Below are 13,614 nucleotides of genomic sequence, written 5' to 3'. Positions count from 1 at the left end.
TGAGTGTAGGTGCTCTCCCCCTCCCTCTGGCCCGATAAGAGTCATTGCCGAAGCGGGGAAACCAGGCCCGGCGCGTGCCAAACCGGTGGAGTCAGCGCAGCTGGTGTGCGCATGCCCACGCGAAGCCCGCGTTGGCGCCCTTTTTCTGAGCCTTTCAAAAAAAAAAAAAAAAAAAGCGCCATATTTAAGCCCGAGCGACTTCACAGTTCAGACTCGCTGTCGGTTCAGAGGCGGCGTTTAATGTCAGAAACCCCTGGTAATTGTTCAGCCTTTTCTGCGCTATGCTCGGCCATCTTCGCGTGCGTTGACACCTGCACTCGAGGCCCCTGAAACGTGCTAACGCCGCCTTTAATGCTGCTGTTAAGTTTTGAACATTGGACCCCCCCCCCCCCCCCAGCATTACAGTACCTTCCCTTTCTAGTGAAATGTGTCTTGCTAAGGTTTTGCATCTAATCCTGCAAGTTGCTTGTAGAATGCAGTCAACCATCTTTCCACTCTGCCCCCTCAAGTTTTTATTCTGCAAGCAAGTTGCTCAGAAGTGTTTCTGCTCTACAGTTTTGGTTTTTTTTTGTGGGGGAGGGTTCTTAGTGTTGGTTTAAAGATCAGTGCCCAGGGGTTCCCACTTAACATAAAATCATAAGAGTTGTTATACTGGGACAGACCGAAGATCCATCAAGCCAAATATCCTGTTTCCCAAAAGTGGTCAACTCTGGTCCCAAGTTCCTATCTAGATCCCAAGTAGTAAAACAGTTTTTTATGCTGCTTATCCTATGCACAAGCAATGAGCCATCTCAATAATGTCCTATGGACTTCTCTTTTAGGAAATTATCCAAACCTTTTTTTTAAACCCCACTAAGCTAAATTATTTCACCACGTTCTCTGGAGTTCAATTACACATTGTGTGAAGAAATATTTTCTCCAGTTTGTTTTAAATACTTAGTAGCTTCATCGCTTGCCCCCTAGTCCTAGTATTCTTGGAAAGAGTAAACAAGCGATTCACATCTACCCAGGGCCGGATTTAGATGAAAAGAGGCCCTAGGCTATTCCACTTATGAGGCCCTTTCACCTCCCATTTTTAAGTTTGTAAATTACATGAGAGATAATAAAATACATCATTACTGTATAAAAAAATGTGACACGGATAATAAATAAAAAGTCGAGAACACTTATTTGGACATTTATTCTCAGCACCATATATAGTACTTGTAACAATAACTAATCCATTGAACCCCCCTCACCCCCCTCCGATGCCATCCCCCTTCCACTGAAACCCCCCACCCCCGATGCCAGTCTGGGCTGCCCTGTCCTGACGGATCCACGTTTTGCCTCCCCGCGGGGCTGGGCTTTGCCCAGCTGTTTCCGGACTGACGTCTTTCCCTCCCCGATCCTCCTCCCAGGGCGAGAAAAAGAAAGGGAGAAGCCAAGTCGGCACCCCATTGCGGCTGGAGCCGGTTCTGATCCTGAAGCGGAACCGAGGTAACCGGGGAGTGGCTGAAACCTGAACCGGAGGCAGGATCGGACCGGGGACCGGCGCGTGCCCCCACCCGGGGCTGAGACCGATTCCCCTCCGGAGCCGGGAAAGGGGTGGGGGGGGGAGAGAGGAGCAGCGGGATCCGATCCGGAGCTGGAGTACGTGTGCAATTCGGATTCCCCACCCCCGGCTGAATTTTGATGAGTCGCTGGTGCAGGCGCCGTGAGGAGTGACACAGAAGCACACCTCACGCCACCAGGACTCACGATATTTCAACAGTGCATGCGCGCTCTAGGATTTTATTATCTATGATATAATCGTGAAAATATAAAATAAAGCACGTAATATACATTTTAAAATATGCAAATTAAAACATATGTTAAGAACTTACTTAGAATTCCGTGAAATGAAGATATTGTCACAAAAAAATTTTTCAGTAGTCTATAAACACTTCACTAAAGTATTGAACCTACTGAACTCAAAAGGCGAGAATCAAATGATCGTGTACGCAGTCCTAAAATAAGAATCTTTTCTAATAACATTAACACGTGTTTCATATTATCGAAGTAGCACGAATATAACCGAACGTCGGGATATCAATAGGTCTGTTCGTTTGTCTGTTCCAATCTACACCAATCTGCACTTTATTTATGCAAGAACAAACCAGAGCTTAGTAGCATAAGGCACGTCAATATTTGCCATAGCAATCATTGAACCTATGAACTATACTTTGGTGCAATCTAGTATATACAAACAAACAGATCCAATGAGCCGAACGCGTTGATCTTAACCAATACATTTTTATGTTTGTTTATTAGTCATATGCTTAGAATTTCTCCTTATTTTCGGTTCAGTGTTTTAGTGTTCACTGTTTTTAGAATAGTGTAATTTTAATTTTGCTAACAATTTGAATGTAGGCCCCTCTTGATCTTGAGGCCCTAGGCTGAAGCCTAGTTAGCCTTTAGGAAAATCCGGCCCTGCATCTACCCTTTCCACTCCACTCATTATTTTATAGACCTCTATCATATCAACCCTGAGCTGTCTCTTCTCCAAGCTGAAGAGTCCTAGCCACTTTAGCCTTTCCTCATAGAGAATTCATCCCATCCCTTTTATCATTTTCATCGTTCTTCTTTGTACCTTTTCTAATTCCGCTATATCTCAGTTCACAAGTGGGGGCACTCATAGGGAAGGAAATAATGATGCTCACCTCTGACTCCAATGCTGCAAAACATCCTTGGTGGCCCAGTGGACCCTGAACCACCTACCCCTCACCACCCACAAACCAATAATTCCTTGGTGGCCCAGTGGTTCCTAGATTTCCCAATCCCCTTGAGCTCCCTTGATCCCCCCAGGGCTTTCTATTCCCAGGCACCCAGCACAGGGGGGGGCCCTTGACAAAACAATTTCCATGTTCATGAGGGATTTCCAATGGCATTCTTCATGTCACCCTGTTGAAAAATTGCAGTGCTTTGGGGTGTGCCACTAGGGGTCAGTCTGCCAAATAAAGGATTGCCTCCCTAACTAGGAAGTATCACATCATTTGATAGACTTATCCCTAGTGGTGCATCAGGATGCATTTGTAGGGGTAAAATGTTACCATTTTTAGGTGAGAGTGACCAGGTATTATTCTGTTACATCTAGTCAGGAACCAATATGCAAGGTGATCAATGTATTCCTGCGAATCAGGTTTTGTAGAAATATGTGACTCACAACTTTTAGCACTTCCCATATTGCCAGTGGAGTATAGTGCCTCCTTCAGTTTTTCCTTTTGCAAGTGAACTGTGCAGAGGTGTTTAGATCTGCTGTGGTTAGGTTTTCTTATTTTTGGTTATAAGTTCATTTTTCATTTAGTTAGTTAGTTTTCTAGCCCTTTCTGTGTCTTTGGTGCCTTGAGACCCCCTTTTTGGGATTCTCTGCTTGGGAAAGGATGCAGGTTTGGCAGAGATGGACTGCAGCTTGTAGGGCAAACCTTTGGATGGACCTGTGGAGCCAGCCCAGGGCTTGGGGTCCATTCTCCTGGGAGCCAGCTTGCCTTCTGAATTTTTCAAAGACTTGAGCGGAGGCTATAGGTGCCCTGAGTAAGAATTCTCGGGGTATCAGGGAGTCGGCTGCATATTCTCCCCCCCATCACACTTTGAAGTTGCATGGGGATGGAGGTCTCGGACTGCGTTGGTCTGATTGACAGCCTGATTTCCTGGTTTGGAGTCATTACTTGAAGCTTCTGAGTAAGAAAGTCCTTTCCATATCTTCCAACTGCGAGGAAAGCTGATAGGCAGGCACTTTCACAGAACTGTAAGTGCAGCCCCATTATTTCTTATGGGAAAATCAGGGGGGGGGGCATAACCTAGTTTTTGAGGGTTTCTGGGTCAAGGTTCAGGCCCTCCACCTCTAAAACCCCTATTATAGCATTTTTATTTTTCAAAAAAGTATTTTTTTCTGAAGCCTCTATCTGCTTTAAAACCTCTCAGGTTTTGCTTAAATTAACAGGGATAGACTCCTCAGGGTGTGTTCACACCATTTCATGTGAAGTTTGTGCTTTTTGGCCAGTGGAAGAGCATCCCATGTACCGTGTGCTGCAGCGCAAGCGAGGAAGGGATAGGAGCTTTGTTCCATCCGTGTCCTCCAGGGCTGGGGATCTGCTCTGGATCTGGGAAATGGGTAGAAAGTTCTGTATGGAGGCTGAATTTCGTGAAGGCACAAAGCGCAGATGCGTGGAGTCCTTGGAACCAACAAAACCCTAGTTAGAGGCTCTACAGGGTTTGTTTATCTCCCCTGCACATTGCTTCTTCCTAGAATTTGTAAATCTTATTCGGAGAGCATTTTTAACAGGGCCGGGATATGCGGCGCAGCCTGAAAACGCACCGCCATTAGTCCAAGGAGCATGTTCGTTTCCTCTGATTTCTCCTGAGATAAACAGGCTGGGCTCCAGTAACCACTCGGAGCTAGACTGGCAGGATTGCAAATCAGACTCCATGCCTCTTTTATCCCTGTTTGTGACCGGCAGCCAAGATGCCTCTCTGGCTCTTGACCAGGGGGATGATCCTTTGATTCGCTGGTTATTCAAGTCAGTTTTTTTTTCTACCATTTTACAGCGAATGCTATTAAGGAGTTGAAGCTGCTCACATTACCCCTCTCCTCAAATCACTTCATTGGCTCCCCATCCATTTCCAAATACAGTTCAAACTCCTCATACTGACTTACAAGTTCATTCACTCTGTAGCCTCTCAATATCTCTTCTCACTTTTCTCCCTCTATGCTTGCCCCTGTGAACTCTGTTACATCGGGTAAGTCCCTTTTATCTGTACCCTTCACCTCCACTGCCAACTCCAGACACCATCCCTTTTTTCTTGCCATGCCGTATGCCTGGAACAGTCTGCCAGAGTCAATACATCATGCTCCTTCTCTAGCAGTATTCAAATGCAAGCTAAAAGCCCACTTTTTTAAAGCTGCTTTCAACTCAACTCCCACTCACCGTCAGATACTGTTACCCATCGTTTGATTACTTTTGTTTGAAATTTTCCAACCCTGAGAGGTCCTGTCTGTCCAAATTAGATTGTAAGCTCTTCTGAGCAGAGACCATCTATTAAATGTACAATGCTGCGTACGCCTTTCTGTGCTATAGAAATGATAAATAATTGTAGTAGTATTGGCATATGCGGCCCCTGCTCGCAAAATGCACTGGCTCAGGCAGTGGGCAGGCTACTCAGCATCCAAAGCAACCTTAAGCAGATTGTCTTTTAAGGGGCAGATGCTTTTCGGTAAGGGCCTAGTTGATCTCATGGCTAGTGTGACAGATCGCTGCCCTCTTCCAGAGGACAGGTCACTCCGACCCCCAGAAGGGAGTAAAGGTAATTTTTGTCTCTCCCGCCACATTGGTGGGAGGCTGTCGGTATTTTAGAAGGAGTGGGAGAAATTTTTCTCAGATCAATGAGTGATGGACATTATCTGAGTGTGTCACAAGATTGAGTTTTATTGTCCTCTTGCGGATTTGTTGCTCTGTTCATAAGCTGGACAGCAGAAAAAGAGGCCAAGATCCGAGCCACATTTCAAAGGCTCTTCGTCATTAGGGACAGGTTCTATGGCCCGAATATCTAATTGAGCTCAGAAAGATACTCCAGATACTTCATTGTGCCCAAGGAAAGCACAGAAGACTGTAGGCCCATCCTGGATCTCAAGGCCATTAATGCATTTCTAAGAATTCCATGTTTCCACATGGAAGAATTCCATGTTTCCACATTGGTCATTGCGATGGTGGCCCTTGGGAGTTCCTTGCTTCTCTGGATCATGCAGAAGCATATCTGTATATTCCCATCTTTCTGGGCCACAGGAAAAAGCTGAGGTTTCATGTACTTCAGGAACATTTCCAGTTTGTGTCTCTCCTGTTTGGATTGGCAACAGCCCCCCACACTTTTACCAAGGTAATAGTGGTGGTTGTGGCTCATCTCTGAAAGATGGGGATCCAGGTATACTCTCATCTGGATGACTGGCTAATCAGAGCTACGTCCAAGCTGGAGTACAAGCAAGCAGTGCAAAAAGTATTGGATCTACTCCAGTATTGGATAGTCAACTTCAACATGAGCCATGTAGAACTGACCCAGAATTCAGAGTATCTGGGCAGTCACTTTGACATGGCTCGGGGTCACATTTTCCTTCCAGTGCTATGCAAATAGAAACTTCCTGGGCCAGGGTGCACATGTGGCCTCTCCAGGATGCTTTTCTGTCTCGGTGGTTCCCTCAGCTTCATTCTCTTCAGAGGATAAAACTTGTATTGGAAAACGTGCACTGTAAGGATAACTATGGCAAATTTTAACCTGTAAACTGTATATTATAAATATTAGTATTAGACCCCTAGTATGTGTCAAGTTAGGATAAAAACTTGTACTGTAATTATAGCAAATCTAGTGCAAATTGTAACCTGTTAACTGCTTATTATGTATGTTTAAACTGTAACTCCTGAGCTCTTTGGGGAAAATGGGATAGAAAAAAAATAAATGAAGCTCACAGGGACAGGGATATGCTGGTGGCTTTAAGGAAGACTCCTTGTTAAAGGGCTATTATGTCAGTGAGAATAGTGTTGGAGCCACAGGCACTGTCATGCAGGGAGCCCTTCCTCAAGATCACAAGAGGTGGGAGTTCCCTTATGCACAATCCTGAAGGTTCTGTCGGCTTTCCATGTCAATCAAAAGTAACATTACCAGCATTTCAGACCACAGGGTCAAAGAAGAAGGACTAGATTCTGAGAAAGCTGGATGTGAGGAGAGTCCTCCTACATTATCTAGATGTTACTAATGGCTTCTGACTGACCATCGGTTTGTGCTCACCAGTCATGCTAGACATGGCAGATCAGCGTCTAAGGCTACCATTTCAGGATGGATACAGATGGCCATCTCATCAGTGTATATTGCCTGTGGCATGCAAGTACTGTTCTTCTTGAAGGCGTATTCCATAAGAAACATAGCCTCTTTGTGGGTGGAAGCTTGGGTGATGTAGCCCAGGAAGATTTGTAGGGCAACAAACTGGTCCACTCTGCACATGTTCTCCAAGTTCTATAGAGTGGATGTGGCAGCACATGGGCTCACCATGTTTGGATCCTCGGTGTTACGAGCAGGCATGGGGATCCTGCCCTAGATTTCTGGGACTGCTACTGTAAGTCCCTATAGTCCAGAATGACACACCTATTGCACTAGAAAAAGAAATTAGGTTCTTACCTTGCTAATAAATTTTCTAGTAGATAGGTTTGTCAATCTGGAGCCCCTCCCTGTCAGTTATTATTTACTCTGCCTGCCTGTTTCAATCAAAAAGTTTGAGTCAAAACTTAGATATTGATGTCAGTCACATCTTAAGGGTATGAAGAATAATTTATTGCTATATCACTTTGGGGAATGTTTGAGCTCCATAAATGTTTCTGTTTGGTATGATTATTCCGATGTTTGGATTGTTCAATTATGATGTTTAACATGTTTGTTATGCTTCTTTCAGAGCAGACAGAAGTGTATTTCAGGGAGAAATGCAGTCGGCCCTGGTCCTGGATAAACTGCCATGGGACATGCTTATTCTAAGCTAAAGTCCACTGCAGACAGAACCTGTGGTGAGCCACTCAAGCTCACTGCAGATGTGCTTGGGGCAAGATTGCTCCCAAGGGTACAGACCCTGTATTCAGAGAACTACTGTGCAGAATGGCCACACAGGAATCATGCGAGGCATGTGTCTCTGGGCTACAGACCTCGATCCTGACAGTCTGTATCTTCTCGCACCTAGAGATGCCCTGGGGTGACTGGGATCCTCTGCAGCACTGATAGCCTTCAACTGGATAATAAAAACCTGATAAATAATAAAGATTAAACTCAAGCAGAACAGACAGGCTCTCTACCCCTCACTTTTAGAGAGTAAGACTGAGGGGGTGGCACTCATCCTAGAGTGATGGAAGTTGAACCATGAAAACAAACAGTGGGCTATCTACAACCTCTGCAGCTAATGGGGGTTTAACTCGATGGTCAAGACTACCACTCCTGTTTTAAAAGAAAGAAGATTAGCAAGGTAAGAACCTAGAGCTAGATGCACTAAAACGATTGATAAGTCCGCTTGGGTCTCCGATTTTTGGCCGATTCTAAAAGAGCTATTGATGCACTAAAAATTTTGTATCCAAATGATTCGTGAAGGTTTGTCATATCTCTGTCTCTCCTGTCTGATTGATTGCTGTGAGAGCGACTCTTGCCTCCTGCCTCCTCCTCACTCCCTCCTGCCTTGCTGACCTCTTCTCCGCGCCAGAAGGAGAAGCCTAAGGCCCTGATTGGCTCAGATGCCTAAGGCCCCTCTTCTTGGGAGAGGCCTTAGGTGTCTGAGCCAATCAGGGCCTTGGGCCCCTTCCTGTATATCACATTTTGGATCAGTGGGCCTCAGAGCTGGAGGGATCGAGCCTCCCTCCTGCTGTCTTCATGCTAAGGTACTGGGGGGGGGGGCTCGGGGAAGCATCTGGTGGCAGGAGGGAGTGGGCATCCATCCTGCCTTTTTGGGGGAGGGGAAGGGATGGTTCAGGGAGGCCTCTTGGCAAGAGGGAGTGGGCTTCCCTCCTGCCAATTTTTTCTCATTTCGGGGTGGAGGGGGTGTCAGCAAGGCAGAAGGGAATGGGCATCCTTCCTGATGATTTTTATTTCTCATGCGGGAGGGGAGGGGAGGTGGCAAGGCAGGAGGGAATAGGCATCCCTCCTGAAGATTTTCGTTAGCACGGTGGTGGTCGGTCCTTGGTGCTGCTTCGTTGGGGAAGGCTGCTGGGGGTGGGGGTGCTTTTTTCATTTTTTTTAATGGAGCAGATATTATGCATATGCCCATTAAAAACGGGTAAGACGGGTAAGCGACTGGTCTTGACCAGTTGCTATTTTGTAACATCACCAAGCGATGTTAGTGAATCAATTGCTTGGGTAGTTTGCATGGGGTTTTAATCTTAAAAAAAAATTAATTTACATGGTTGGATTGGAAATTGGGCGATCGAGGGGAAAAACGTGGTGAGCCATTTTGTGCAATGGGTCGGCAAACGCGATCGTCACTAAAGCAGTTAAAACTGGTTTGGAAACGATCGCTGACTTTACTGCAGGGGTGTCCAACCTTTTGGCTTCCCTGGGCCGCATTGGTTGAAAACAAAAATTTGTGGGGCCCCGCAAGACGGTAAACACCCGGGGGCAGCAGAGGAAAACACTGCATCGCCCTTGACCAGGCCCCTGCTTTAGTGCATTTATTCTAGGCCCTAATGTGTTTCTCCAGGTTATTTCACATGTTTTGTTTGGGACCGAGAGGGGGCAGTGCAGGCATTCTGAAGCGTTGCCTGTATTCCTGGCCCCGCCCCCGACTCCGCCTCCTTCCTGGCTTTTGCCCCTCTCGCTCGCCCCGCCCCCGACTCCGCCTCCTTCCTGCTGCCTTCTCTGTCTCCGGGCTCGGGCTGTCCGCATCGTGTCCGGGAGAAGATCCGGCCGGAGGGGCTTTCAGGTGTGCTGTCTGTGGGCAGGAAGGCGTTGCCCAGCCCGGGGGAGAAATCGCCAGGTTTTCCGGGCGATCGGGTGTCAGGTGCCCTGGCAGGAGCCAGCCGGGCCGATCTCCGCAGCTTTTTCCTATTTCCCGAGCTCAGTTTCACTTGGAACCGATTAAGGTGTTCCTGGGCTGCCGAGAAGCTTCTAAAGCCTTTGATTAGACCTCGGCCTTGCCAAAGAACTTAATATTCACTTTCCTATCTTTTCCTAGGGCCATGGGAGAAGGAAAAGCTGCTCAGAGATGAGGAATGCGACTGACACGAGAAGAAACCCAGCTGGATTTAGGATTTGGATTAATCTGGGAAATCACAGGACATACTTTCAGGGTGCCTTGAGGGATCAGGTGCTGGTTTTGTTTGTTTTAGATTAAGAAATTGAACTACGACAGAGGACTAGGGATATTTCCTGCAAATCGGGGGCAATAGATGCTGAAAACGAGCTGCAGAATACCGTAGCCCTGGGGATAAAGGATCTATACATTCTCCCAGAAGATGAATTGCTGCTGGACACTGACTGTGTGCACTTTTAGCCTCTTCCTCTTGCAGCGTGGGCAAGGAGAAAAGCTGCAGGGCTCCTCTCCCCAAGAGGATTCTGTTTCGACAGGTAAGGCAGGAAGGAGAGAGGCATCTATCCTGGCCTGGAATTGGCATGCTCTCATGTTGGCCTTCACCTTTTCTTAGGGAATCTAATTTGGGATTTCGGTTTGCCTCCTGTAGAAGAGTTTGGGTGAGCTTAGCACACAACCTCCCTTCCACTGCATGATTCTGCCTGTTTTTTGGTTGAGGGATTGTAATGTTGAAGCACTTCCTGGAACTGCAGCAGTCCTTAAATATCAGCTATAGGGTAGGACTTGCTGGATGATAAAACAGGCTCTTCAGGTGTAAGTAGGAAAACACGTGCATGTTTTATTGTAAATCCTGAGATGTTATCATTACACTTGTAAATATATTTAATTATTGATAGTGCCCCTAGCATAAGAAGAAATATGTTAGGTGTTAGAGGATTGGAGGACTAGCCTAATGGTTAGTGTAACAGCCTGGGAATTGGGGAAACTGATTTTGATTCCCACTGCAGCTCCTTATAACCCCATTGCCCCGGGTACAAAATAAGTAAACCACTTTGATTGTAACCACAGAAGAACATAAGAATTGCCATACTGGGACAGATGGAAGGTCCATTAAGCCCAGTGTTCTGTTTCCAACAGTGGCCTACTCGGGACCCAGTCACCTAGCTAGATCCTTTGTTAGGTGCCATTGACTTGTGTTCAAGTCCTAGTGACTTGATGGTCATCATCAAGTTTTCATGACAGAATACAGAAGTAGATTGCCAGATCTTCTGTGCAGTATAAATTCGATATTCTCTCCATTGTCGCATCAAATGCAATCCTCCACTTCCCAACACTGTCCATCTGCTGCTGCTCAGATGGGTGGTACATGGTTAGTTTGACATCTCTGCTGAAACCTGTTGGCCTTGGGAGGCCTTGCAGGTAGTGAAACTACCGACAGCATAGCTTTCAGCTTTACAGATGCACACAAACCCCAGTGGCACAACAAGCCCATGTACCATGATTAGATTCTAAGTAGCCTAAAAACCATGGTACTTTGCAGGAAATAATTATTAACTGAGTAAAGCAAACTCTGGTAAATCTAGCAGCCAGGAGGAAATTTTTTTTTTTCACTCGGAGAATAGTTAAGCTCTGGAACGCGTTGCCAGATGATGTGGTAAAAGCGGATAGCGTAGCTGTTTTTAAGAAAGGTTTGGACAAGTTCCTGGAGGAAAAGTCCCTAATCTTTTATTGAGAAAGAGATGGGGGAAGCCACTGCTTGCACTGTATTGGTAGCATGGAATATTGCTACACCTTGGGTTTTGGCCAGGTACTAGTGACCTGGATTGGCCACCGTGAGGACGGGCTACTGGGCTTGATGGACCATTGGTCTGACCCAGTTAGGCTATTCTTATGTTCTTATTGAGAGGTTTGCACTAGGGACTATCTACATTGAAAGAAGGATGGCATATCAAATCCCATCCTCTTTTCCCTTCCCTAATGAGAGTATAAATTATTTGAAACTTTCACCTGATTATCTGGATGGCAGAATTTGAGTGTGACAGAACATGAATATTCGCTCCTTGGAGCTCCAGTAGGTGACAGAATAAATCAGATGCTGAGATTGCCCTCGGATGAGCAGCTTTTGAGTATAGGATGAGTTTTCACCAAGGCACCTCTTTAGCCTTGTTGCAGAACCAAGGGGGTTTCTATCTCCTGAATGGTCTCTGAGGTGCGCATAGAAACAGAAAAATGTTGCCAAAGGTTAGGTGCCAGCAGACGCTTAGATTGTGCCTGCTGGCATCTAACAAATGTTTTAATTGTTTTTAAGTAGCATGATAATTGGTTGCACTATTAAAAACCAATTAAAAACATTAAAAAAGAATTAGGCATCGTTTGGTGGCCTTTAGGATTGGCACCTGGGTCCATAGCGCCTAGCAACACTAATGACACTGAAGCCCAGAAGTGGGTGTGTTTATGGACAGCGCTAGACTTCGACGTCACTAGGCACTGCTGGCCTCGATTCTGCAAGAACCCTCGGCATTGAAAGTGTAGGCTTGTCAAACCCTGGCTGGGTCCTTGCGAGCTGCAGTTCTGTAAGCAGTGGCAAGTGCTCGTTTTCTAGGCGCTGCTTACAGAATTGGCTTCTATGTGCCTTTGGCTCATAGTTACGATACCTTGGTTTTCAGCTGGAATAAGAACAAGGCTATGTTTTTAAAAAATTATTATTATCTGCAGGGGCAGGTGCAACATCTTTTTAGCTGCTCCTTCCCCTGCTCTACTTGCTAATAGTGCGTTGGGCAGAGGGGTCATAGGGCCACTCCACTGCCTATTTTATGAGTTCTTGTCTCAGGAACTCTTCTTGGTAGTGGCAGCTTTTTAAATCCTTACTACTGGGATTTTGTGCATATGCTTACCTGTATAAAAAATAATTTTATGGCATTCCAATTCCTAGGGTAACTTCATTATTTATAAAATGTTTGCACTGGGTTCTACATTGGAAGAATTACTTCTGGAGCTGTTTCCATGTGCCTTCAGATAGTATTCTGCAGTTGTTGTGTCGCTGAACAAAGAGCTTTTGAAAGTTTAGCAATTACTTCAGAAATATGATGTTTGGGTTGGATGTTATGCAGTTCACCTAGCTTTTTCAGAACTGGGCTTGGCTCTCTTTTAAAAATGCAGCTGCCCACGTAGAGGCAGTTTCTATGAACAGTCGGGGGTAACTGCATCCAGAAATGGCCCGAATAGCCTAATATCTTTAAGAGGCTTGCATTTGTTGGCATTTGCAGATCTTTTCTTTCTGCACACATTGTACAGAGTAATCGCTTGGCTGTTATTGTACTTTTCAGTTAGCATCATGCATGTTATTGGATGAAAATTGAATGTGCAGGTGATCACAACCAACCAATATGATTCTTGCACAGTGTTAACATAGGGGTTGATGCTGATAGAGCTGTACACCAGTGGCTGAGCACGTGGCTTCTTGTGAAAATATTCAGTGATGATGCAGTAAGCTAATGAGATGCAAATTGAAAGCAGGCAGAACTTGCATGCTAACCAGGCAAGACTCTGTGGTAAGTGCAGCTTCACTGTGTGCATGTCCGAAAAAAGTGCCAGTGCACAATTGCTCATGAACTGGAATCTTGTTGGTTTCACAAAAAGTTCTGGTGTTGTGAAGCTAATATGGCCAAAATAACTCAAAAAAATATATATATACTGCACAAGATACTAAATAGAAACCACAAACAGCAGCAAAAAAGTCTTATAGACTTTCAAAGTATCTCACTCTGTCTAACGCATTAAACTTGCAATAATAACATATAACCTGTGAAGGTTAAGCAAAAGGAGAAAATTCTCCAGCGCTCACATATTCTGGTGAAAGTATAATAACCTCCACCTGCACACCATTATCGGGTGATTGTGATTTATTATTATCACTTAGTTCACTGATTTGTTTGGTTTGAGCACACGGGAGGGACCTGATGATGGTGTGCAGGTGGAGGTTATTATACTTTCACCAGAATATGTGAGCGCTGGAGAATTTTCTTCTATCGCTTAGCCTTCACTGAGGATCCCCC

At 45.5% G+C, this 13,614-nt stretch overlaps 1 protein-coding gene across 6 annotated transcripts in view; it reads left to right on the top strand.

Moving 5' to 3' along the window:
- The first annotated feature begins 9,351 nt into the window (after positions 1 to 9,351).
- Positions 9,352 to 13,614, top strand: part of STIM1 (stromal interaction molecule 1) — a 245,797-nt gene continuing 241,534 nt past the window's right edge. For 3 of the 6 annotated variants that reach the window (XM_033948365.1, XM_033948367.1, XM_033948366.1), the window contains exon 1: positions 9,371 to 10,095. In XM_033948365.1, the coding sequence (XP_033804256.1) occupies positions 9,984 to 10,095 (112 nt within the window). In that variant the 5' untranslated portion in view covers positions 9,371 to 9,983. Of the gene's footprint in view, positions 10,096 to 13,614 lie in introns of all 6 variants that reach the window. The other 3 variants (XM_033948363.1, XM_033948362.1, XM_033948364.1) reach the window with 3 other exon arrangements.

The sequence above is a fragment of the Geotrypetes seraphini genome, chromosome 6, assembly GCF_902459505.1.
Source record: "Geotrypetes seraphini chromosome 6, aGeoSer1.1, whole genome shotgun sequence".
Lineage (NCBI taxonomy): Eukaryota > Metazoa > Chordata > Amphibia > Gymnophiona > Dermophiidae > Geotrypetes > Geotrypetes seraphini.
This window is presented reverse-complemented; position numbering and strand designations above follow the sequence as displayed.